The 22,834-nt window shown below is 43.1% G+C and overlaps 1 protein-coding gene across 4 annotated transcripts in view; it reads left to right on the plus strand.

Annotated features, from left to right (window-relative positions):
- The window catches only part of PDLIM1 (PDZ and LIM domain 1), a 66,228-nt gene that overhangs the window by 31,499 nt on the left and 11,895 nt on the right, over positions 1-22,834 (plus strand). For all 4 annotated transcript variants that reach the window (XM_051823436.3, XM_002718543.6, XM_089314705.1 and 1 more), the window contains one exon: positions 20,866-21,017. In XM_051823436.3, coding sequence (XP_051679396.2) covers positions 20,866-21,017 — 152 coding nt within the window. The remainder of the gene's footprint in view (positions 1-20,865; positions 21,018-22,834) is intronic.

The following is a 22,834-nucleotide window of genomic DNA, read 5'->3' on the forward strand; positions in this document are numbered from 1 at the left end:
AGGTCATCGCCTGTTCCCTGGGGCTCGCCCCTGGGTTTCTTTGTCCCATGCACTTGCAAGCATGCTGCCTGTGTGGCCCTCTGTCTTGTAGGTCTTCACGGGGCTGTGTCCCTGTCCCCAGTCATTGCAGAGCAGAGACAGCATTGCCAGTGGGAAGGCAGGTGAGGGGGCTTGGCCACTGCCCCTCCTCCCAGGACACTCAGATGAAGGGGAGGTCCTTAGTTGAGCCTACTCCTTGATTGAGTGTCTGCTGGGTCCCAGGCGCGTGGGAGATGCTGCTCAGCCAGCAGGGAGCTCTCGCCTTCCATCTGACCTGTTTTTACTGACTTTCACAGTCTGCTCAAACTATGGTAACCCAGAGCCTGGATTTCATTCCTGATAGAACGAGGTCTGATGCTGCCTAAAGGATGTGTAGGTAGAGGGCCTGACCCTCGAGTACCAGCTTTGCCTTTTCTAGCAATGTGACTTTGGGCAAGCTAATATCTCTGAGACTCTATCTCCTGACCTCCGGGGCGGTGCTCACATCCCCTCCCCACTGGGCTGTTGAGAGCATGTGATGAGGTGTGTACGGAGCACCCAGCGTGGTGTTGGTCTCTGTGCGGTGCTCAGTGAGTGCCAGGTGTTGCTGATTGCGCTGTCCACGAGGGACTCCTGCACTTCTGAGTGCTGGGGCTTCCGGAAGGGTCAAAACAAGTAGACAGATGCTATGGAGAAGATTTCATTAGGACTTAGGGTCCCAGCCAGTGAGCACAGTTAATCCGCTTCCTGATGGAGGGGTGGTCTTTTTGTGGAGTGATTGGTTGAGCTCCCCCTGCTGCTAACAGTAGTCCTGAGATAAGGAGCTCTTCCAAATTGTGCTCTCAGACTTTCCCCCAAGCGCTCATGAGGCAGATTGCTAAGCAGATGCATTGTTCTCTGTTGAGATGGTGTCAGAGGGATCATGTGAACCCTGACTCAGCGGGAGCCGGGTCAGGAGGCCTCTTCCGTCAAGGTGCCTGCCTGACCCTGCGGCTGACCTTGCCCGCCAACTGGCTCTGGTGTCGGGCTGTTTCTTTTCTTCTCCAGTTTCTTTTTATAGGGCCAATATGTAGACCACTGAGCAACAAAACTTAGGGAATGTTCAGGCTGGCTCCCCTTCCAATAATGATCACATAGGGTATCCCAGGATTGCTTCTTTGTGTGCTGGGGCATCTCAAACCCAGGTTGTCAGTTCTTGTGATATGAGACATGAAGGATATTTTCCTGAGTCAGCCTACTTCCTTTGTCTTCTCCCCACATATATGTAAAACAACTGCTAAAATCTCTGTCATTTCAAGTTAGCACTTTGACCATTTTTTGAAAAATTATTTTTATTTATTTGAATGGTGGGGGTGGGGAGAGGGAGAGGGAGGGAGGGGAAGGGAAAGAGGTGGGGAGAAGGGGAGAGAGGGAGAGGGAGACTTCATCCACAGGTTCACTCCCCAAATACCTGCAGTAGTCAGGGCTGTGCCAGGCCGAAGCAGAAGCCTAGAACTCATTCTGGGTCTCCCACATGGATGGAAAGGACCCTAATACCTAAGCCATCACTTGCCGCCCTGCAGGGTGCACATTATCAGGAAGCTGGAATTGGGAGTGGAGCTAGAACCCAAACCCAGGCACTTCCACAGGGGATGCGGGTGTCCCAAGTGGTGTCTTAACCACTGTGCCAAATACCTGCCCCACTTTCTACCATTTGAGGAAAAGAGTTCTCACATTTTAATTGTACTTGTTACTTTGAGATAATTACAGTTCAGATGCAATTGTAGGAATTAATACAGAGATCCCTTAGGCCCTTTCCCCAGTTTCACTCAGTGGTGACATCTTGAAAGTCATAGCACAGTGGTGTTAAAACCAGGATGTTGGCGTGGGTACAGGTCAGAACCTGGATTCCTACCCCCACCCCCTGCCTGGATCTCTCGTGTTACCTCTGTACAGCCACGCTCACTTCTCTCCACCCCCGTAGCCTCCCTAACCCCTGGCACCCACTAGTCTGTGCTTCATTTCTGCAGTTATTTCAGAAATTTCAGAAATGTTTTATTAGTGGAATCATAAAGTATGTAGCTTTCTGGAATTGGTTTTTTTTTTCCTCAGTATAATTCACTGGAGATTTATTATTTAGGTTTTTTGTTTTTTGCTTGTCAGGGAGAATCTTTATTTCTCTTTCATTTTTTTTCCAAAGAAATCTTTTATTTAAGGAATACAAACTTCATGCATTTCATAAGTACATCTTTAGGAATACAGTGATTCTTCCCACCATACCCACCCTCCCACCCACACTCCTACCCCTCTTCCTTCTCCCTCTCCCCATTCTCAGTCTTATTTTTTACTAAGATATATTTTCAATGAAAATATACACAGATTTAACTCTATATTAAGTAAAGAGTTCAACAATTTGTGTAAAAAAAACTTTCTCAACAGTCAAGGGCTGCTCAAAGTCATTGCACCTTGAAGTTAATTGTACTTTTTTTTTTTGATAAATTAACTTTAAAAAGCACCCAAAATGATAAATCTTTTTGTGCACTTAGAAATAACTATAACTTATCAGATATAAGAATATATTCCATATAATACATTAAAAGAAAGTAAGTCTTTGAGAACAAGTTTCATCATTAATTAAAGAAGCACCTAAGAAGACAAGCAATGGAGTTGCACATGTAGGCATAACTAAAACTAATGAGACATAAGAATGTTCTCCACTTAATACACTAAAATGAAATAAACCTTTGAGAGCAAGTTTTACTGTTAACTCTCATAATACAGCTCTTTAAGGACAGAGGTCCTGCATGGGAAGGTGGTGCATGGTGACTCCTGTTGTTAATTTAACAATTAACATTCTTATGTGTGACATCAGTGATCACCTGAGGCTTTTGACATGAGCTGCCTAGGCTATGGAAGCCTTTTGAGTCCACAAACTCTGTCAGGCTTTATACAGGGCCATAAGCAAAGTGGAAGTTCTCTTCTCCCCTCGGAGAAAAGTACATCTTTCATTGATGACCACTTCTTTCCACTGGGGTCTCACCCACAGAGGTGGTTCATGTAGGACATTTTTTGCCATAGCATCTTTGCTTTCCATGCCTGAAATGCTCTCATGGGCTTTTCAGCCAGACCAGAATGCCTTAGGGCTGATTCTGACGTCAGAGTGCTACTTAAAGAGATTGTCATTCTATGAGTCTGCTGTGTGGACTGCTTCCCATGCTGGAGCATTCCCTCCTTTTTAATTCTATTATTGTTACCAGACTCTTAATCCTATTTGTATGATAACTTTAACATTTAATTCTATCTGTATGATCACTTTGATGCTTAATCCTATCCATATGATCACTTTAACACTTAAAATACTATTGTTAACACCTAGCTTAAGGGGATTTGGGGTCCCATGGCAGGATTTTAAACTGTACCCCTAGAAGTGAATCTATAGGAATATAGCAGAACTATACAGCTTTACAGTTACAAACTTCATACACTTTATAATTACAACATTAGGAACATGGTGATTCTTCCCACTGTACCCACCTTCCAACCCAAACTCCCACCTCTCTTCCTCCTCCTCTTATTTCCACTCTTTTTTTTTTTTTTTTTACTAAGAACTATTTTCTCCTCCTCCTCTTCTTGTTCTTCCTTCTTTCTTTCTTCTTTCTTCTTTCTTCTTTGACAGACTGAGTTAGACAGTGAGAGACAAAGAGAAAGGTCTTCCTTCTGCTGCTTCACCCCCCAAATAGTTGTCACAGCCGGTGCACTGCGCCGATCCAAAGCCAGGAGCCAGGTGTGGGTGCAGGGCCCAAGCACCTGGGCCATCCTCCACTGCCTTCCTGGGCCACAGCAGAGAGCTGGACTGGAAGAGGAACAATCGGGACAGAATCTGGTGCCCCAACCAGGACTAGAACCCGGGGTGTGGGCGCCGCAGGTAGAGGATCAGCCCAGTGAGCCAAGGTGCTGGCCACTAAGATCTATTTTTTTTTTAAACTTTTATTTAATGAATATAAATTTCCAAAGTACAGCTTATGGATTACATTGGCTTTCCCCCCCACCCAATGACTTCCCTCCCACCCGCAACCCTCCCCTTTCCCGCGCTCTCTCCCCTTCCATTCTTATCAAGATTCATTTTCAATTCTCTTTATATACAGAAGATCATTTTAGTATACATTAAGTAAAGATTTCAACAGTTTGTACCCACATAGAAACACAAAGTGAAAAATACTGCTTGAGTACTCGTTATAGCATTAAATCACAATGTACAGCACATTAAGGACAGAGATCCTACATGAGGAGTAAGTGCACAGTGACTCCTGTTGTTGACTTTACAAATTGACACTCCTGTTTATGGCATCAGTAATCTCCCTATGCTCCAGTCATGAGTTTCCAAGGTTATGGAAGCCTTTTGAGTTCACCTACTCTTATCATATTTAGACAAGGTTATAGTCAAAGTGGAAGTTCTCTCCTCCCTTCAGAGAAAGGTACCTCCTTCTTTGAAGAGCTGTTCTTTCCACTGGGATCTCACTCGCAGAGATCTTTCATTTAGGTCATTTTTTTTTTTTTTTTTTTTTTTTTTTTGCCAGAGTGTCTTGGCTTTCCATGCCTGAAATACTCTCATGGGCTTTTCAGCCGGATCCACATGCCTTTAGGGCTGATTCTGAGGCCGGACTGCTTTTTAGGACATCCGCCATTCTATGAGTCTGCTTTGTAACTAAGATCTATTTTTAATTAACTTTATACCCATATGATTAAGTAAAGAGTTAAATAAAGAGTTCAAAAATATTATGAAAAAAAGCTGTTCCTCAACAGTCAAGACAGGGGCTGTTCAAAGTCATTGCTTCACAAAGTGTCAGTTTCACTTATACAGATTGCCTTTTAGGTGCTCTATTAGTTATCAGAGTTCAGGGAGACCCTATGGTATTTATCCCTTTAGGACTGGCTTATTTCACTAAGTAAGATGTTTTCTAGTTTGCTCATTTGCAACAAAATGGATCAGATTTCTTTTCTTTTTTTACTGCTGTATAGTACTCCTTGGTATACATATCCCATAATTTCTTTATCCAGTCTTCAGTTGATGGGCATTTTGGTTGATTCTGCCTGGGATGCTGACATCCCATATGGGCTCCAGTTCAAATCCTGGCTGTTCCACTTCTGATTCAGCTGCCTGTTAATGTGCCTGAGAAAGCAGTGGAAGATGGCCCAGGTCCTTGGGCCCTTGCCACCCAAGTGGGAGACCTGGAAGAAGCTTCTGACTCCTTGTGGTCGTTTGGGGATTGAACCAATGGATAGAAGAGCTCTTGGGTTCTCCCTCTCTGTCTGTAACTCTGCCTTTCAAAAAAAAAACTTCTAAAAAAGTTCTATTTTTGATTTATTGAGAAATTTCTGTACCATTTTCCATAATAGCCTCATAATTTGACATTTTTACTAATAGTGCACAAGGTTCAATTTTCCACATACCTACTAACACCTTTTTTTTTTTTTTTTTAATTGGCCATACCTGTGGGTGAGATGGTATCTTAGTTTGGTTTTGATTAGTGTTTCTCTACTGTTTAATGATATTGAATATCTTTTCATATGCTTATTGGACATTTGTTTATCTCCTTAGGAGAAATGTCTGTTCAAGTCCTTTGTACATGTCTAAATGAAGTTTGTTGTTCTTAAGTTCTGAGAGTTATTATGTTCTGGATATTAGCTCCCTATCAGATCTATGATTCTATGATTTTTCTTCCATTTTGTAAATTACTTTTTCACTCTGTTTCCTTTGCAGTTTAGAAGTTTATTATTATTATTTATTTGAAAGGCAGGTGACAGGGAGATAGAGAAGGAGATTTATCTGCTGGTTCATTCCCCAAATGGCTGCAATGGTTGGAGTTGGGCCAGGTGGAAGCCAGGAGCCTGTAGCTCTCATATGGGTGACAGGAGCCTAACTACGTGTATCATCTTCTGCTGTTTTCCCCGGGCTCATTAGCAGGGAGCTATACCAGTGGAGTGGCTGGGATGCAAATCGATGCTCATATGGGATGCAGGCCTTGCAGGCAATGGCTTAATCCTCTGCACCTCAGTGCTAACCCTGGTTTTTCAGTTTGATGTAGTCCTGTTTGTCTATTTCTGCTTTTATTGCCTGTGTTTTTTATGAATTTTGTAGAGTCTTCTTTTTTTCTTTTACTTACGTGTTTTTCTGTCTTATTTATCTTTTCAAAAAATAAATTCTTAGTTTTGTTGACTTTTTTCCTATCATTTTCTATTTCATTTGCTTCTGCCATCTAATCTTTATTTCCTTCCTTCTACTAACTTTGTGTTTAGTTTGTTTTTTTTTTCCAGTTCCTTGAGTGAAGTGAAAAGTTGTTGCTTTAAGATTTTTTTTTAATGAAGGCTTTTTTTTTTTTTTTTTTTTTAACTATAAATGTCCTTCACAGTACTGTTTTTGCCACATCCTTAGTTTTGGTATTTTGTTATTTTCATTTGTCTCAAGACATTTTATTTTTATTTAAAAAAATTTTAAAAATGATTTGTTTATTTGAAAGGCAGAGTTAGAGAGGTGGAAGCAGAGAGAGAGGAGAGAGGGAGAGAGAGATATGGATCTTACATCCACTGGTTCATTGCCAAAATGGCCAGGACTGGGCCAGGATGAAGTTAGGAGCTTCTTGAGGGTCTCCCATGTGGGTGCAGAGGCCCAAGCACTTGGGCCATCCTCTGCTGTTTTCCCAGGCCATTAGCAGAGAGCTGGGATGGTTAGTGGAGCAGCTGGGACTTGAACCAGCATTCATTTGGGATACTGGTGCTGCAGGCAGTGGCTTTACTTGCTACGCCACAGCACTGGCTCCAAGATAAGATAATTTCTTTTTTTGTTGTTAATTTATTTTTTAAGGAATACAAATTTTATAAGTACAACTTCAGAAATATAGTTATTCTTCCCACCATACCCATTCTCCCACCCATACTCCCACCCCACCTCCTCCCTCTCCCCTTCCCAGTCTCATTCTCCATTAAGATTTATTTTCAATTAACTTTGTACACAGAAGACCAACTCTATACTAAGTAAAGATTTCAACAATTTGCACACACACACAAAAACTGTTTGAGAACTGGTTTTATAGTTAACTCATAATACAACCCATGGAAGACAGAGGTCCTACGTGGGGAGTTAGTGTACAGTGAATCCTGTTGTTAATTTAACAATTAACACTCTTAATGTATGATGTCAGTGACCACCCGAGGCTCTTGATAGGAGTTGCCTAGGATATGGAAACCTTTTGTGTCCACAAACTCAGTATTTGGACAAGGCCATAAGCAAAGTGGAAGTTCTCTCCTCCCTTTAGAGAAAAATATCTCCTTCTTTGGCCACTTCTTTCTGCTGGGGTCTCACTCACAGAGATCCTTCATGTAGAACACTTTTTGCCATAGTGTCGTGGCTTTCCATGCCTGAAATGCTCTTATGGGTCTTTCAGCCAGACTAGGAAGACTTAAGGGCTGATTCTGAGGTCAGAAACTTACTTAAAGGGATTGTCATTCTATGAGTCTGCTGTGTGGACTGCTTCCCATGTTGGAACATTCTTTCCTTTTTAATTCTATTATTATTGCCAGACACTTAATCCTATTTATATGATCACTTTAACACTTAATCTTATCTATATGTTCACTTAACACTTAAAATGATCGCTTTAACACTTAAGATGGCCTTTTTTTCCACCCAGCTTAATGGGATTTGGGGTCCCATGACAAGTTTTTAAACTCTACCCTTAGAAATAAGTCTACAGGAAGGTATGTAGAACTATACAGCTTTACAAGTTACAAACTTCCTCCTCCCTCTCTTATTCCCATTCTTATTTTTTTACTGAGCTCCATCCTCAATTGACTTTATACACATAGGGTTAACTCTATGTTAAGTAAAGAGTTCAACAAACAGAAGAAAAAAATGAAAAAACAAAAATAATGAAACTGTTCCTGGACAGTGAAGACAAGGGCAACTAAGGTCATCCCTTCTTGAAGTGTCAATTTCACTTCTACAAATTTCATTTTAGGTGCTCTATTAGTTTTCACGGATCAGGGAGAAGATATGATATTTGTCCCATTGGGACTGGCTTATTTCACTAAGTATGATGTTTTCTAGATTCTTCCATTTTGTTGCAGATGATTGGAATTCATTTTTTTTTACTGCTGTGTAATATTCCATAGTGTACTTACTCCATACTTTCTTTATCCAGTCTTCAGTTGGTGGGCATTAAGGTTGCTTCTATGTCTTAACTATTGTGAATTGAACTGCAATAAACATAGGGGTGCATTTAACTCTTTTATTTACTGATTTCATTTCCCTTGGATAAATTCCCAGGAGTGGGATGGCTGAGTCATATGGTAGGTTTATATTCAGATTTTTGAAGTATCTCCATACTGTCTTCCATAGTGACTTTACCAGTTTACATCCCCACCAGTAGTGGATTAGGGTACCTTTTTCCCCACGTCCTCACCACCATTTGTTTGTTGATTTCTGTATGAAAGCCATTCTGACAGGGGTGAGGTGAAACCTCATTGTGGTTTTGATTTGCATTTCCCTGACAGCTAGAGATCCTGAACATTTTTTCATGTGTCTGTTGGCCTTTTGGATTTCCTCCTTTGAAAAATGCCTGTTAAAGTCCTTGGCCCATCTCTTAACTGGGAGGTTTGTTGTTGTTGAGTTTCTTGATCTCTTTATATATTCTGGCTATTAATCCTTTATCAGTTGCATAGTTTACAAATAATTTCTCCCATTCTTTTGGTTGCCTCTTCACATTGCTGAGTGTTTCTTTTGTAGTGCAGAAGCTTCTCAATTTGATGTAATCCTATTCGTCATTTTTTTAAAAGATTTATTTTATTTATTTGAAAGACAGAATTACAGAGAGAGGTAGAGACAGAAAGATCTTCCATCCCTGGTTCACTCCCTAGATGGCCGCAATGGCTGGAGCTACACCAATCCGAAGCCAGGAGCCAGGAGCTTCCTCCAGGTCTCCCACACCGGTGCTATCCCAGGCCATACCAGAGAGCTGGATCGGAAGAGGAGCAACCGGTACTAGAACCAGTGCCCATATGGGATGCCGGCGCTTCAGGCCAGGCTTTAACTCACTGCGCCACAGTGCTGGCTCCCTTTTGTCAATTTTGCCTATCATTTTCTGTGCCTCTGGGGTCTTTTCCAGGAACTGTCCATGCCAATGTCTTGTAGTGTTTCTGCGATGTTTTCTAATAATTTGATGGTGTCAGGTCATAGATTTAGATTTTTAATCCATTTTGAGGGATTTTTGTGTAAGGTATAAGGTAGGGATCTTGCTTCATGCTCTGCATGTGGAAATGCAGTTTTCCCAGCACCATTTGTTGACAAGACTTTCCTTGCTCCAGGGATAGGTTTTAGCTCCTTGGTCGAATATGAGTTGATTGTAGATGATTGGATTGATTTCTGGTGTTTCTATTCTGTTCCATTGGTCTATCCATCTTTTTTTGTACCAGTACCAGGCTGTTTTGATTATAACTGCCCTGTAGTATATCTTGAAATCTGGTGTTGTGATGCCTCTGGCTTTGTTTTTGTTGTGTAAGATTGCTTTAATTATTTGAGGTCTCCTGTGTTTCCATATTAATTTCAGCATCATTTGTTCTAGATCTGAGAAGAATGTCTTTGATATTTTGATTAGTATCACATTGAATCTGTAAATTGCTTTTGGTAGTATGAACATTTTGATACTGATTTTTCTAATCCATAAACATGGAAAAATTTTCCCTTTTTTGTATCTTCTTAAATGTTTTGTAATTCTTATCATAGGTATCTTTGACATCCTTTTAAAAATTTATTACAAGGTATTTAATATTTTTTGTAGCTATTGTGAATGGGATTGATCTTCAAAGCTCAATCTCAGCCTTGGCATTGTCTGTGTATACAAAGGCTGTTGATTTTTGTGTATTGATTTTTTTATCCTGCTACTTTACCAAACTCTTCTATGATTTCCAGTCATCTCTTGGTGAAGTGTTTTGGATCCCCTATATATAGAATCATGTCATCTGCAAATAGGCATAGTTTGACTTCTTCCTTCCCAATTTGTGTCCCTTTGACTTCTTTTTCTTGCTCGATGGCTCTGGCTAAAACTTCCAGGACTATATTGAATAACAATGGTGAGAGTGGGCATCCCTGTCTGGTTCTTTCTTCAAATTAGGGAAGTTTTCTGTTATCTTTTCTGTCTTTCCACACCTTCAGGAACTCCTAGAAACTGTGTGTTGGGTCATTTGATAGTATTCTGCAGATTCCCAGCAGTGCTTTTTAGTTTTCTAATTTTCTCTTTGTGCTTTTGGTTTAACTGTAAAGTTTCCTGTGCTTTGTCTTCTAAGTTGGATATTCTTTCTTCTGCCTCACCAATTCTGTTGTTGAGGCTTTCCTTCCACTGCATTTATCTGTTCTATTGAATTCTTCATTTCAAAGACTTCATTTTGATTTCTCTTTAAGATCTCAATTTCGTGGGAGAAATTTTCTTTCATGTTATGTATGGATTTCAGTAGTTCATGCATTTGCTTCTGATTACTTATGTGTAATTTTTGATAAATTGTTTGAATTCCATTTCTGGCATTTCTTCAATCCCATCATCTTCAATTTCTAGTATTGAAGTGTTGTGTTCTTTCAGGGATGCCATTTTGTCTTCCTTATTCTTGTTTCTTCAGTTGGTGCGTTTGATATTTGACATTTGTCGTTATACTCATTGGTTTCTTCTTTGTTTTTTCACTGTGGCAGATTTTATCCCTGTACTATGCCTCTGTCGATAAGTGGAGTGTATGCTTTCAAGGAATATCTGGAGACCATGGTGCCTGTGGCCGGGGAGCTCTGTTCAGTTCTCCAGGGTGAAGGGCATGTGTAAGGTGACACACCCAGATTTGGCAAAATAAATCACTTTTATTTATTTATTTTTTATCAGAAGGGAGGTTTATTTTGTTCAGCTTAACTCCTCTCCTCAAAGGAGACCAGTGCCTGAGTGCTAGCCTCTGTGTGTATAATATTTGTCTGCTCTGCCCCAAGGATCACACAAAGGATCTGTGCAGTCTCAGTGGAAGTTCAGATTCCCCAGAAATGTCGCTCACCAGGTAACCAGGGGGAGGAGGACACAACCTTCTCCCCCCTCCCCCTCCCCTCCTCCCTCCTCCCCCTCCTCCCTCCTCCCCCTTCTCCCTCCTCCCCCTCCCCTCTCCTCCTCCCCCTCCCCCTCCCCTTCTCCCTTCTCCCCCTCCCCCTCTCCTCTTTCCTCCTCCCCCCTCCCCCTTCCCCTCCTCTCCCCTCCCCTCCCCCCTCCCCTCCCCTCCCCCCTCCCCTCCCTCCTCCTTCCTGGTACACTATCCCCCACGGAGCTCCAAGCCAGGTTCCCTCTAGGCTCTTCCTGCAGCTTTATTGCCAGTGGTTTGGGATGCTGCAGTCTGGTCTCGCCTCACTCTCTAACGATGATGCGTAGGCTGCTGGGGTCCTGAGTTGTGGGTCTCTGTGCCCTCCACATAGGGCCACTGTGTTCCTCTAATTTGTGTAAAGCTTCCTCTGCAGGTTTCTCTATAACTCTTCCCTGAGACTGCACTCTCTCCACTTTTTAAAAACTATGTTCTTGTAGACTAGAGCAGTGAGCTTCCTCCTTACTCCACCATCTTGGAAGCTCTCAAGACAAGATAATTTCCCTTGTGATTCTTCTTTATGCCATTGATTTTGTTTAATTTCCACATACTTGTTATTTTTCCAGTTTTTCTTTTACTATTGATTTATGGCTTCATTCATTTTATTTACTTGAAAGTCAGAGTTACACAGAGAAGGAGAGGGAGAGAGGCAGAGAGAGGGAGAGGTGTCTTCCATCTGCTGGTTCACTCCCCAGATGGCCGCAGTGGCGGCTTCTGGGTCTCCCACATGGATGCAGAGGTCCAAGGACTTGGGCCATCTTCTGCTTTCCCAGGCCATAGCAGAGAGCTGGATTGGAAGTGGAGCAGCTGGGACTTGAACCAGTGCCCATGTGGGATGCCGGCACTGCAGGTGGCGATTTTACCCTCTATACCACAGCACTGGCCCCGGCTTGTTCTTTGTGGTTGGAAAGTAATACTTGATATGATTTCAGTCCTAAATTTATAAGTGGGCTAAGTTGTGATCTTAGAGAATATTTCACATATACTTGAGAAGTATATTCTACTGTTGTTTTGATTATCTCATAATTGTAACTTGGTTCAATTGTTCTATAATTTTGTTCAAGTCCTTTGTTTCTTTATTGATCTTCTGCCTGTTTTTTATTTCGACGGGCAGAGAAAGGGAGGGATGGAGGGAAGGGCAGGCTGTCAGAGAAGCAGAGAGCTCTGATCTGCTGGTTCACTCTCAGTGCCTGAATTGGGTTGAGGCCAGAGCCATTAGCTGGAACTTACCAGGTCTCCCATGTGGGTGGAGGAACTTAATTACTTGCACCATTGCCACTGTTTGCTGGGGTGCGCATTGGTGGGAAGCTGAAAGCTGAAATCTGCCTCAGAAATCGAATCCAGACATTGTGATGTGGTACTGTGAGTACACAAGGCTAAATGTCCACTCTGCTATTTGTTTTCTCCCAGCTTGATCTTTTCCTTGCTGAATGGATGCACAGTAACCATTCACCTATTGAAGGATGTATAGATTGGGTCCAGTTTTCCACTGTTAAGAATAAGGCTATTATAAGTATTTGTGGGGGCTGTCGCCGTGGCACAGTGGGTTAAAGCCACCACCTGCAGTGCAAACATCCCATCTGGGCACCAGTTCTAGTCCTGGCTGCTCCTCTTCTGATCCAGCCCTTTGCTATGGCCTGGGAAGGCGGTAGAAGATGGCCCAAGTCCCTGGGCCCCTGCACTCATGTGGGAGACCTGGAGGAAGCTCCTGGCTCCTGACTTTGGATCGGCTCAGCTCTGGCTATTCTAACCATTTGGGGAGTGAACCAGTGGATGGAAAACCTCTCTGTCTATCTCTCTCTGTAACTCTGTCCTTCAAATAAATAAAATAAGTCTTTAAAAAAATAAGTATTTGTGGACAAATTTTTGTGTAAACAAATTTTCATTCCTCTGAGATGAATGCCCATAAATGCAGTTGCTGGATCATGAAATGGTTGTGTGTTTAACTTGTAACGAAACTGCCAGTTTTCTGTGGCATTTTACATTTCCACCAAAAATGTGTGAATGATCTAGTTTCTCCAAATCTTCTGCAGCATTTGCTGTTGTCACTTTTTTGTATTAGCTATTCTAATCTGTGTGTAGTTGTCATATGTCATTGTGGTTTTAATTTATATTTCCCTAATGGGTAATGACATTGAACAATTTTTATATGCTTATTTTCTACCGGTATATCTTATAGTCCTTTGTTGGTATGTGGTTTGCAAATATTTTCTCCTAGTCTATAGCTTGGTTTTAAATCTTCTTAACAGAGTCTTTCACAAAGCGTGTTTTTACTTTTGAAGACAACTAGTTCATAAGGTTGTCCTTTTATGGGCCATGCTTTTGGTATCTTGTGGCTCTTTGCCTTGCTTAGAGCCTGAAAATGTTCTCTATTTTGCTTCTAGATTATATGTAGTTTTACTTATTACATTCAAGTCTTAGATGCAGTTTATTTAACTTCTACATGGGATGGAATATGAGATTCAGCAAATGGTTACCTCTGTATCATTTATCCAAAAAATCATCTTTCTTCTATTAAATTGTGTTTAAACCTTTATTAAAATAAAACTTGGGCCTGTTTATGTGTGCCTTTTTTTCTTCTGTGTTCTCCATTGACCTATGTATCTATCTTTCCATTAATTACTGTAGTTATAAAATATAAAATCTTAAAAATCAGGTAGAATGATTTTTTCCCATTTTCTTTTTAAAAATTGTTTGAAGTATTTTAGTTCTTTTGTTTCTTTGTAGAACTTTTAGAATCTTGTGTGTGCTGAATCTTGTTGGGATTTTAATACGAATTATGGTAAATCTATGTCAATTTGGAATGAATGAGCACCTCTGTAGAGTCTTCCAATTCATGACCCTGATACTGTTAGATTCTTAATTTCTTTCATCAGCGCTTTTATGTTTTTAGCAGATACAGTCCCATAAATGCTCTGTTCGATTTTCACCTAAGTAGGAGGGTAAGTCTACTTTTTGAGTAATTGTAAATGGCATTTTGAAAATTTTGGGCTGAGGCCAGAGCCATGATTATGTCCTTTCTGATTTATATCTCGTTTTCTTGCCTTATTACACTTACAGCACTGTGCTAAGTTAAGAGTGGCCAGAGCACATGGGCTGACCTTGTTCTTCACATTTGAGGAAGAGCACTTAGCTTTTCTCATTAAATATGCAGGGTATAGGGTTTTTCAGATGCTCTTTATCAGGTTAAAGAAGTGAAGTTGCCCTCTGATTCCTTAGGACTGTTTTTGTTGTTTTTACAATTGGTGAATGTTGAATTTTCTAAAAAATCTTTTACATTGATATGATCAACTGATTTTGTTTCTGTAGCCTGTTAATATGGTGGATTAATTGACCAATTATTGAATATTAGGTCAGCTTTGTATCTGTAAAATGAATTCCACTTGATTATGGCATATAACTCCTTTTCTATAATGTTCAATTCTATTCATAATCTGTTCAGGAATTTTTCATCTATATTAATGAGGAATGCTAGCTAGCCTTAGTTTCCTTTTTTGTTTGATTTTGCTATCAGGATAGTACTAGTTTTATAAAATAAGTTAGGAAGTATTCTATTGTATTGGAAGAGTTGGTATATAATTCATGTTTTTCATGTTCTTTAAACGGTAATATTCTGTATTGAAGCCTGGATATTTCTTTTGGCAGAATTTAAATATTCTTTTAATGTTCTCAATGGTTATAGGACTTTTCAATTGATTATTTCATGTTGGATGAATTGCGGTAGATATGGTTTTCAAGAAATTGCCCTATTTCATCTAAATTATCAATTTATGTGGGTGGAGTTCATAATATTTCCTTGTTATCCTTTTAAAAATATATTAGATAATAGATAAAATACATGTATGCTCCCATCTGCTGATTTACCCCAAATTCTCACGACAGCTAAGACTGGGCCAGGCCAAAGCCAGGAGATGGGAACTCAATGCAGATCTCTGTGGATGGCAGAGACTTTCCAGGGTCTGCATTAGCAGGAAGCTGGAATCAGGAGCATAGCTGGTTATTGAACCCAAGTATCTGACATGGGATGCTTAATCCCCAGGAATGTTAATGCCCACTCCTGTTTTTTTTTTTTTTTTTTAATTAAAGAGTTATTTATTTATTTGAAAGTTAGCCATTCCCCAAATGGCTGCAGTGGCTGGAGCTGAGCTGATCCAAAGCCAGGAGCTTCTTCTGGGTCTCCCATGTAGGTGCAGGGGCCCAAGCATTGGATCATATTCTGCTCTTTCCCCAGGCACATTGGCACGGAGCTGGGTTGGAAGTGGAGCAGCCAGGACTCAAACCTGCTGCCAGGATGGGATGCCCAATTAGACAGTGTTTTTGAGTTTGTATCCTAGCTGATTTTCTGTCTAGTTGTTCTGTTGGTTATAGAGAGAAGGGTGTTGAAGTATCCAATTATAATTGTCTATTTCTCCTTTTCTATCAGTTTTTTTTACATATTTTGAAGCTTTGTTATTTGATGCACACACATTTGATTTTTTAAAAAAGATTCATTTATTTGAAAGACAGAGTTAGAGAGAGAGAGGTAGAGACAGAGAGAGGACATTTGATTATAATAACTTCTTGGTAGGCTTGACCCATTTGTGATTATATAATGCCCATTTCTATCTCTGGTGAATTTATTTGTTTAGGTGTATATTTCATCAGCTATTAATGTAGCTGTTCCTGATTTCCTTTGACTAATGTTGGCATGATCTTTTTCAATCCTTTTATTCCTCATTTGTGTGTGTGTGTGTGTGTGTGTGTATTTAAGATTTACTATTTGAAAGGTAGGGAGAGAGATTCTGTCTTGTTACTCCTCAGATGGTCACAATGGCTGGCAGGGACCCAAGTACATGGGCCCTCCTCTGCTACCTTCCCAGGTGCATTAGCAGGGAGCTTGATCAGAAGTGGAGCAGCTGTGATTCTTATTGGTGCTCTGATATGGGATGCTAATGTCACAGATGATGGCTTAACCCATTGTGCCACTATGCTAGATGCAGTATATCTTCATTTGAAGTGAGTGTTTTGTTGGCAGCTTTGTTTTAGTTGGGATTTATATTTTTATTTAAGTTGGGATTTATATTTTTATTTAGTTGGGATTTATATTTTTATTTAAGTTGCTACCATAGGTGATGGCTAAAGATAAAAATAAAAAGCCCCTTGGAGGCCGGCGCCATGGTTCACTTGGCTAATCCTCCACCTGCGGTGCCGGCATCCCATATGGGTGCCGGGTTCTAGTCCCGGTTGCTCCTCTTCCAGTCCAGCTCTCTGCTGTGGCCCAAGAGGGCAGTGGAGGATGGCCCAGTGCTTGGGCCCCTGCACCCGCATGGGAGACCGGGAAGAAGCAACTGGCTCCTGGCTTCGGATTGGCTTAGTTCCGGCCGTAGTGGCCATTTGGGGAGTGAACCAACAGAAGAAAGACCTTTCTCTTTCTCTCTCTCTCTCTCTCTCTCTCTCTCTCTCTCTCTCTGTCTATAATTCTACCTGCCAAAAAAAATAAAAGTCCCTCATATCCCCACCCTGGTCACTTCGTTGTTCCGAGGGAGTAGACTTCCATCTCAGGGCTGCTATGCTGATCCTAGAGCCATGGGTGAGCTGTTTTCAGTCCTTCTTGACCTCTGACCCTTTTCTCAGCTGCTCTTTCCACTGAAGTGAGCCAAAAATGTCTGCAGACCCAGCCTCTGAAGTCCTCCTCTGGGAGATGGGCTCAAGAGGAGTTTCTCCTTATGTTCTGAAGACCCCTTGGCTCCCTATAGGTGTGCTGTTTTGGCCACCTTGTCACCCGGCTGTAACATCCCTGGGGGACCAGCACTGAAGGCCTAAAATAGTGGGAGAAAATATTATACATTCAGGAAAGTGGTACATGCTAGTTCTGAGTGTGACTCGGGGAGGAACAAGGACTAGGAAACTTGTGTGAAGTATAATTACTCCAAAGGAATTGTATTTCTTTTTAATTGATATCATATTTATACTTATGGAGTACAGTATTATAATTAATACATGTTTACAATGTGACATCAGAGTAATTAGCATTTCCCTCTCCTTAAAAATTATATGTTAGGGATCTTCAAAGTCTTTTCCGTTAGTTATTTTGAACTGTCTAATCAATTGTTGTGGACTATAGTTACTTAGTTGTGCTGTATATAACATAACTGCTTCCACACCTGCCCCTCAATGTGTTCCATTATCTACCCTCTCACTGTGTCCCCTCTCTCAGTTCTTCCAAGCCTTTAGTGATTTTTATTCTCCCCATTCTCTGTGGTCAACTTTTTAAGTTTCTACAAACTAATGAGGACATGTGGTATTTGTCTTTCTTGCCTGGTTCATTTGTGTAACATAAAGTCCTCTAGTTCTGTCCATGTTGCTGAAAATTACAGCACTTTATCCTCTTTTATGGCTGAATTATATTCCATTCTGTATAAACACCATATTTTAATAAACCAGCTGCTTGTCAGTAGACATCTCAGTTGATTGCACATATTAGCTATTGTTGATTACTATGATAAATATAGATGTGTAGGTATCTGATACAATGATTTCATTTCCCTTGGACATATACCCGTAGTGGAATTACTGGCAGTTCTATTTTCAGTTTTTGAGAAATCTCCAAATAGTTTTTCCCTAGTGGCTGTACTAACTTAAATTCCCACCAACAGTGTATGACAGTTCTCCTTTCTCTGCATCTTTGCCAGCACTTGTTATTTTTGTCTTTTTGATGATAGCCTAACTGTACTAAGATAATATTTTGATTTGCATCTCCCTGATGATTGGTGATGTTGAGCATATTTTCATCTACTTGGTCATTTCTGTATCTTCTTTTGAGAAATGTCTGATCATTTGCCCATTTTAAAATCAGATTATTTGTGTTTATGATGTTGAGTTCTTTGAATTCCTAATTTATGCTGAGCATTAACCTCTTGTCAGATGAATAGTTTGCAACTATTTTCAACCATTCTGCTGTCTCCTCTCTGTTAATTTGTTGCTGTGTTGTGCATTAGTTTCTGATTTGCTATAATTCTATTTGTCTAGTTTTGCTTTAGGGATCCTATCCAAAAACTTGTCTATCCCAATGTCTTTAAGTGCTTCCTCTGTTTTCTTCTAATAGTTTCATTAGTTTTAGGTCAATGAGTTGAATTTGGTTAAACTATATTTTGGTATTAAAACTGTAAAGAGTGGGTTTTAGAACAATGCATTTACTTCCATTTTCTAACCCTCAACACATTTTCTGTAGAGACTCAGTTGTGTATCGTATGTTCTGGAACCTTGTCACTGTAGAATTCTTTCATTACTATTATGTATACAAATGAGAATCTTCTTCTCCATTTGCTATGCAGATTTTGGTCCTAATTATTTTTTCAGATATTGTAGTGACATGGCAATATCTTATAGTCTAAGGTCTAAGACTTTGGGTTTTAGGCTATTATTTTTGAATTAAGTGTATTAATGTGTCAAGTGAGGTAAAGGATATTGAAAGTGCTTTATAAATTGTCCAGTGGTATAAAGATACTGTCATTATATGTAAATAGCAAATTATTTTTTCTTCCTCATGGAAATTCTTTCCAAGGCTATTTGTTAGAAGAATGTGTGATGGTCTTGTGGTTTGGGTTTGTCATTTTTAGTGTTCCCTTGGTGGCTTCCAGACATAACATACACCAAAGAAGAGGAAAAATTCTTCCCAAGAACATTCCATGGTCTGATCTTGATTTTAAAATAGTTCTAAATGTAATAGAAAAAAGATTCATCAAAAATAGTGTAATGCATTTATAACAGTGCAAGTTCCAAGCTCAAGAGTCTGAGGACAGGGCTGAGGAGGTGTGCCAGAGAAAGACCATGGTTAACACAACTCAAGGTGGCTTCAACACCTGCTCTGGAAGGCTCCCACGGTTCCTTGCAGGTGGAGGGAGAAAAAGGCAGAGACAGCTGGAGCCGCCAGGCCAGGCGGAGGAGGCTGCTTTCTGTCCCCACAGCTGCTGCAGGCAGGGAGGATCAGCTGGTGGGTCTTTCTACTTAAATGTTGACCTTCTTGGGCAGCAGTAAAGCATGCCATTCAGTGGGAACCTTGTCCTCCATTGTGCAAACAAGGTTGGAATCAGGAAAACCCCTGAGCCTTCATTGCAGTAAGTGACTCCGCACGCTTGAAGGCCTCAGGAGGCTGTTTCAGGGAGGGAGGAGGAGGAAACAGAGGGAGGAGTAATTTGGCGAAAATTACACAGGGAGAAACATCTGCCTCAATTTTCTTTTAAACATGGAGTGTGAACTAATTACAAAGGGTGTGTGGGAAGTGAGTGAATAAATGTAATTGGTCTAATTCATTTGCACCTGCTTGTATCCTTTTGGCAGGAGCTGGGTGGGCTGGAGACATAGCCTGTTCCTCTGGGCCGGCAGCCTGCTCACAGACACGCACTCCCTGCTGCACCGATTTTCAATTTTTGGCACTGCCAACAGCCCGCCTGGTGTTTGCTTTTGGTATCACTGGGCACACTGTCCCTAGCGCATGGTGGCTTCTGAAGCAGCAGCCAAGGTGAACGGGAAGAGGTGGCCTGTCCATGTCCCTGCATGGAGGCTGCTGCCCCCGGGGACCCTGAGGACGGGCAAAAGCAGGGAGCAAGGAGTGAGGAGGAAGAGGCACTGAATCCATGGTGCAGTGTTCACTCTCTCACCTGGTGATGCCCGCTGAGCTCCGATTCTGGCTCAGGCCAGGTAGTACAGTGGAGAACAAGACAGGCCAAGTCCCTGCCCGCATGGGACTGACTTTTGGGGGCTTAGTGAAGGGGGGAGTGGGGCACAGACCACACAGAAATGAGTTACAGGTGTAGTACATGGGGAGAGCGTGAGTTGGGGTGCAGAATGATGGAGGGGGGCAGGGAGCCATCTGTGAGCAGAGACCTGAATGCAGCGCAGGGGCCGTGGTGATGCTGGGGCGGGAGGGAGGGGTGGGGAGTGCAGGGGCCAGGACTGCACCAGAGAGAGCAGGTCCCTTGGTGCAGGTGGCTGAGAGTGACAGCCCAGAGGTAAATGATGCAGCCAGTCAGTCATGCTGTGGAGCAGAGGGTGGCGAGAAGAGGCCAGATGCTTCCTGCCTTGAGCCCAGGCAGCAGAGGCCTCCTGCCACTGCAAAAGGAGCCCAGAGGGAAAGAGGCCCCGCAGCACAGCAGTGCCTGCCTGGTCCTGTACCGGGGCTCCTAGAGTTGCAGGAAGCAGGTGTGGGAGGCAGGGCACAGCCTGCCGAGCCCCAGCCCCTGGCCTGAACGCTTGATGGTGTGCAAGGCACTTGTGTGTTTCATCCCTGCTGCCGCCCTGGGAGCAGAGCTAGTGGAGCCAGGTCTTGTTCCGCCCGTCTGTGTTACAGGTGAGGCCTGAGCTGCTTCTAGGGGCCAAGGAAAGCTGTTGGAGATAGGATCAGGAGTGAGGGACACCGGCTTCTGCTTGGGCAAGGTCCGCGAGCGGCCTGGAGCGGGGGCTGGGGCGGAGAGCTTAGTGGTCAGCTTGCGGTCACATTTTTCTCTGACTCAGTGTTGTTTGTGTGACTTACACAGAGGTAGAGCGTTCCTGGTCCAGGGGACGAGGCTGACAAGTAGTTGTATTACCAAAACTATCTGGAAACATGGCCTCTGTGTGGAGGTAGCCGAAAGGCACTGCCTGTGTGGGGCTCCGGCCTTTGCTGGGTGGAGGGGCGTGGTGAAGTCGTCGGTAACTTTTGACAGGTCCTAATGAGTTACCGAACATTCTTTACAGCTTAGAGCATTCGCAGCCTCCAGGCGGCCTCGTCATCGACAAGGAATCTGAAGTTTACAAGATGCTGCAGGAGAAGCAGGAGTTGAATGAGCCCCCGAAGCAGTCCACATCATTCCGGGTCCTGCAGGAAATCCTGGAGTCCGAGGAGAAAGGTAAGGGGCGCTCCCTGTGGCCAGAGACTCTGTTCACAGGAGGTTGGAGGGGCAGTCTTTGCTGACGGCGCAGGGGGTGCGGAGTGCTCTGGAAGGGGGGAGCTTTTAGAATGCCAGAGATTCCTGCAGAGAGAAGGGGCAGAGAGCTGTCCTCCCCACCACACCTCCCTGCTACAGAGGCTCCACTCCTGCTGACACCCTGACTCAGGTGCACGGGGCAGGCTGGGATTCCATTAGTCTGTCCCTGGGCCATCGGTTTGGTCTGGGCTCACACACTACACCTCTGCGGGGGTGATGACAAGTAGCCCAGGGGAGCCTGGCGCCCACTTTCCCTTTGGGACCCTATGTGTGTTCCAGCTTTGGGGCGGATGGCCTCTGGAGGTCCTGGGAGCCCCCGTGCCCTGTGTGGCCATGCCCTCACCCTGGATGTTTCTAGGCCAGTTTTCTCATCTGTTCATATTGGATAATTTTTCTTCTGTGATTCTCATGAGGATCAACTGTGCAAAAGCACCGTATTGGCCTGTATTCTGTGGATATAACAAAATGCATGAAGCTGGGTGTTTACAAAGGAAAGAGGCATCTTCAGGCTGCATTTTTGGAGGCAGACGGTTGAAGGCCAGGTGGCCCCACTGGTTCAGCGTGTGATGAGGGTGCGCAGCGGCAGGAGTGCATTCAAAAGAGTTCTCAGGGTGAGACAGGAAGCCAGAGAGGGATTCAGGACCAAGCTTGCTCTGTAACATCCCTGTGGCTGGCGCACAGACAGAGCGTCCTAATTCTCGTGATGTTTGAAACCTCAGCAGGAGGCTCCTGGGTCAGCCTTAGCTTGTCCATGGGGAGAACTCAATGCCTGCGGCCTCCCCAGGGCCACCTCTGTGGCTCTGCAGGTGTGAGGACACGACTGTTCTCATGGCAGACACCACGTACTGTGGATTTGTTATGAGGAGGTTCAGGCGCATAGTGGTGAAGTACCTTCATTTAATAGCCACCACAGGGCAGGAGACACGTGGGGCTGTTTTCCTTCTCCTGAAGGTGACCTGTGTATTCCCAGCCCTCGGTTTCTCTTACTCCATTTGCTACTCATCAGTGCCTCTTGGGCGTCTCAGGATCTGCCATTTCCGGCATTGGGTTTTGCTGGTTCCTGGTGCCTGTGATGCCTGGTCGTCCACACTCTTTGTTCCTGTCCCTCACTGGAGACCTGCCTTCTGCTCTCTTCTCCCTCCTGTGCCTGGCGATTCTCACAGTGAGAGAGACCTGCCCCAGCTGGGGAGCTGTGCCCTGGAAAGGTGCCCGCCCTCCACAGCTCCCCCGGTCGAAGAAGACTCGGCTTTCAGCCTGAGCTGCCACATGCCACACCTGCACTTCCTCCCCATTTGTGCAGGTTCTTCAGAGAAAGTGGCCATATTTCCCTTAGTTTCCATGGATGTAAAGTACTTTTCTGCTAAGAGAGACATTGCTCTCATAGCTATTTCCTCTTTGCCTGGAGTACCTGTGTGGTTGGCAATTTATGACCCACATTTTTCACTAAGTTCCAGTATTAGGCTTGACTGACAGATGAGTTGGGGCCAGCCCTTGAGGAAGGCAGTTTGGGCAGGTGTGAGAAACCATGACTTATTTTACTCCAAGTGGATGTGAAACCGCAGAGGCAGTCAGTCCATCGCAGCCCACACTAAGACTTGGCTCTGTGGAGCTCATCCGGGCTCACGGAGGAGGACCTGCACGTGGAGCTGCAGCTTCCCATGTTCCGTGGAGTTGAAAGTCCTTCCATTCTGGGATCCATCAGCCAAACCCATTGCTGCCAGTCTCAAGGTTCCTTCGTG

Source organism: Oryctolagus cuniculus, chromosome 15, assembly GCF_051225735.1.
Source record: "Oryctolagus cuniculus isolate XC-2025 breed Fujian yellow rabbit chromosome 15, ASM5122573v1, whole genome shotgun sequence".
Classification (NCBI taxonomy): domain Eukaryota; kingdom Metazoa; phylum Chordata; class Mammalia; order Lagomorpha; family Leporidae; genus Oryctolagus; species Oryctolagus cuniculus.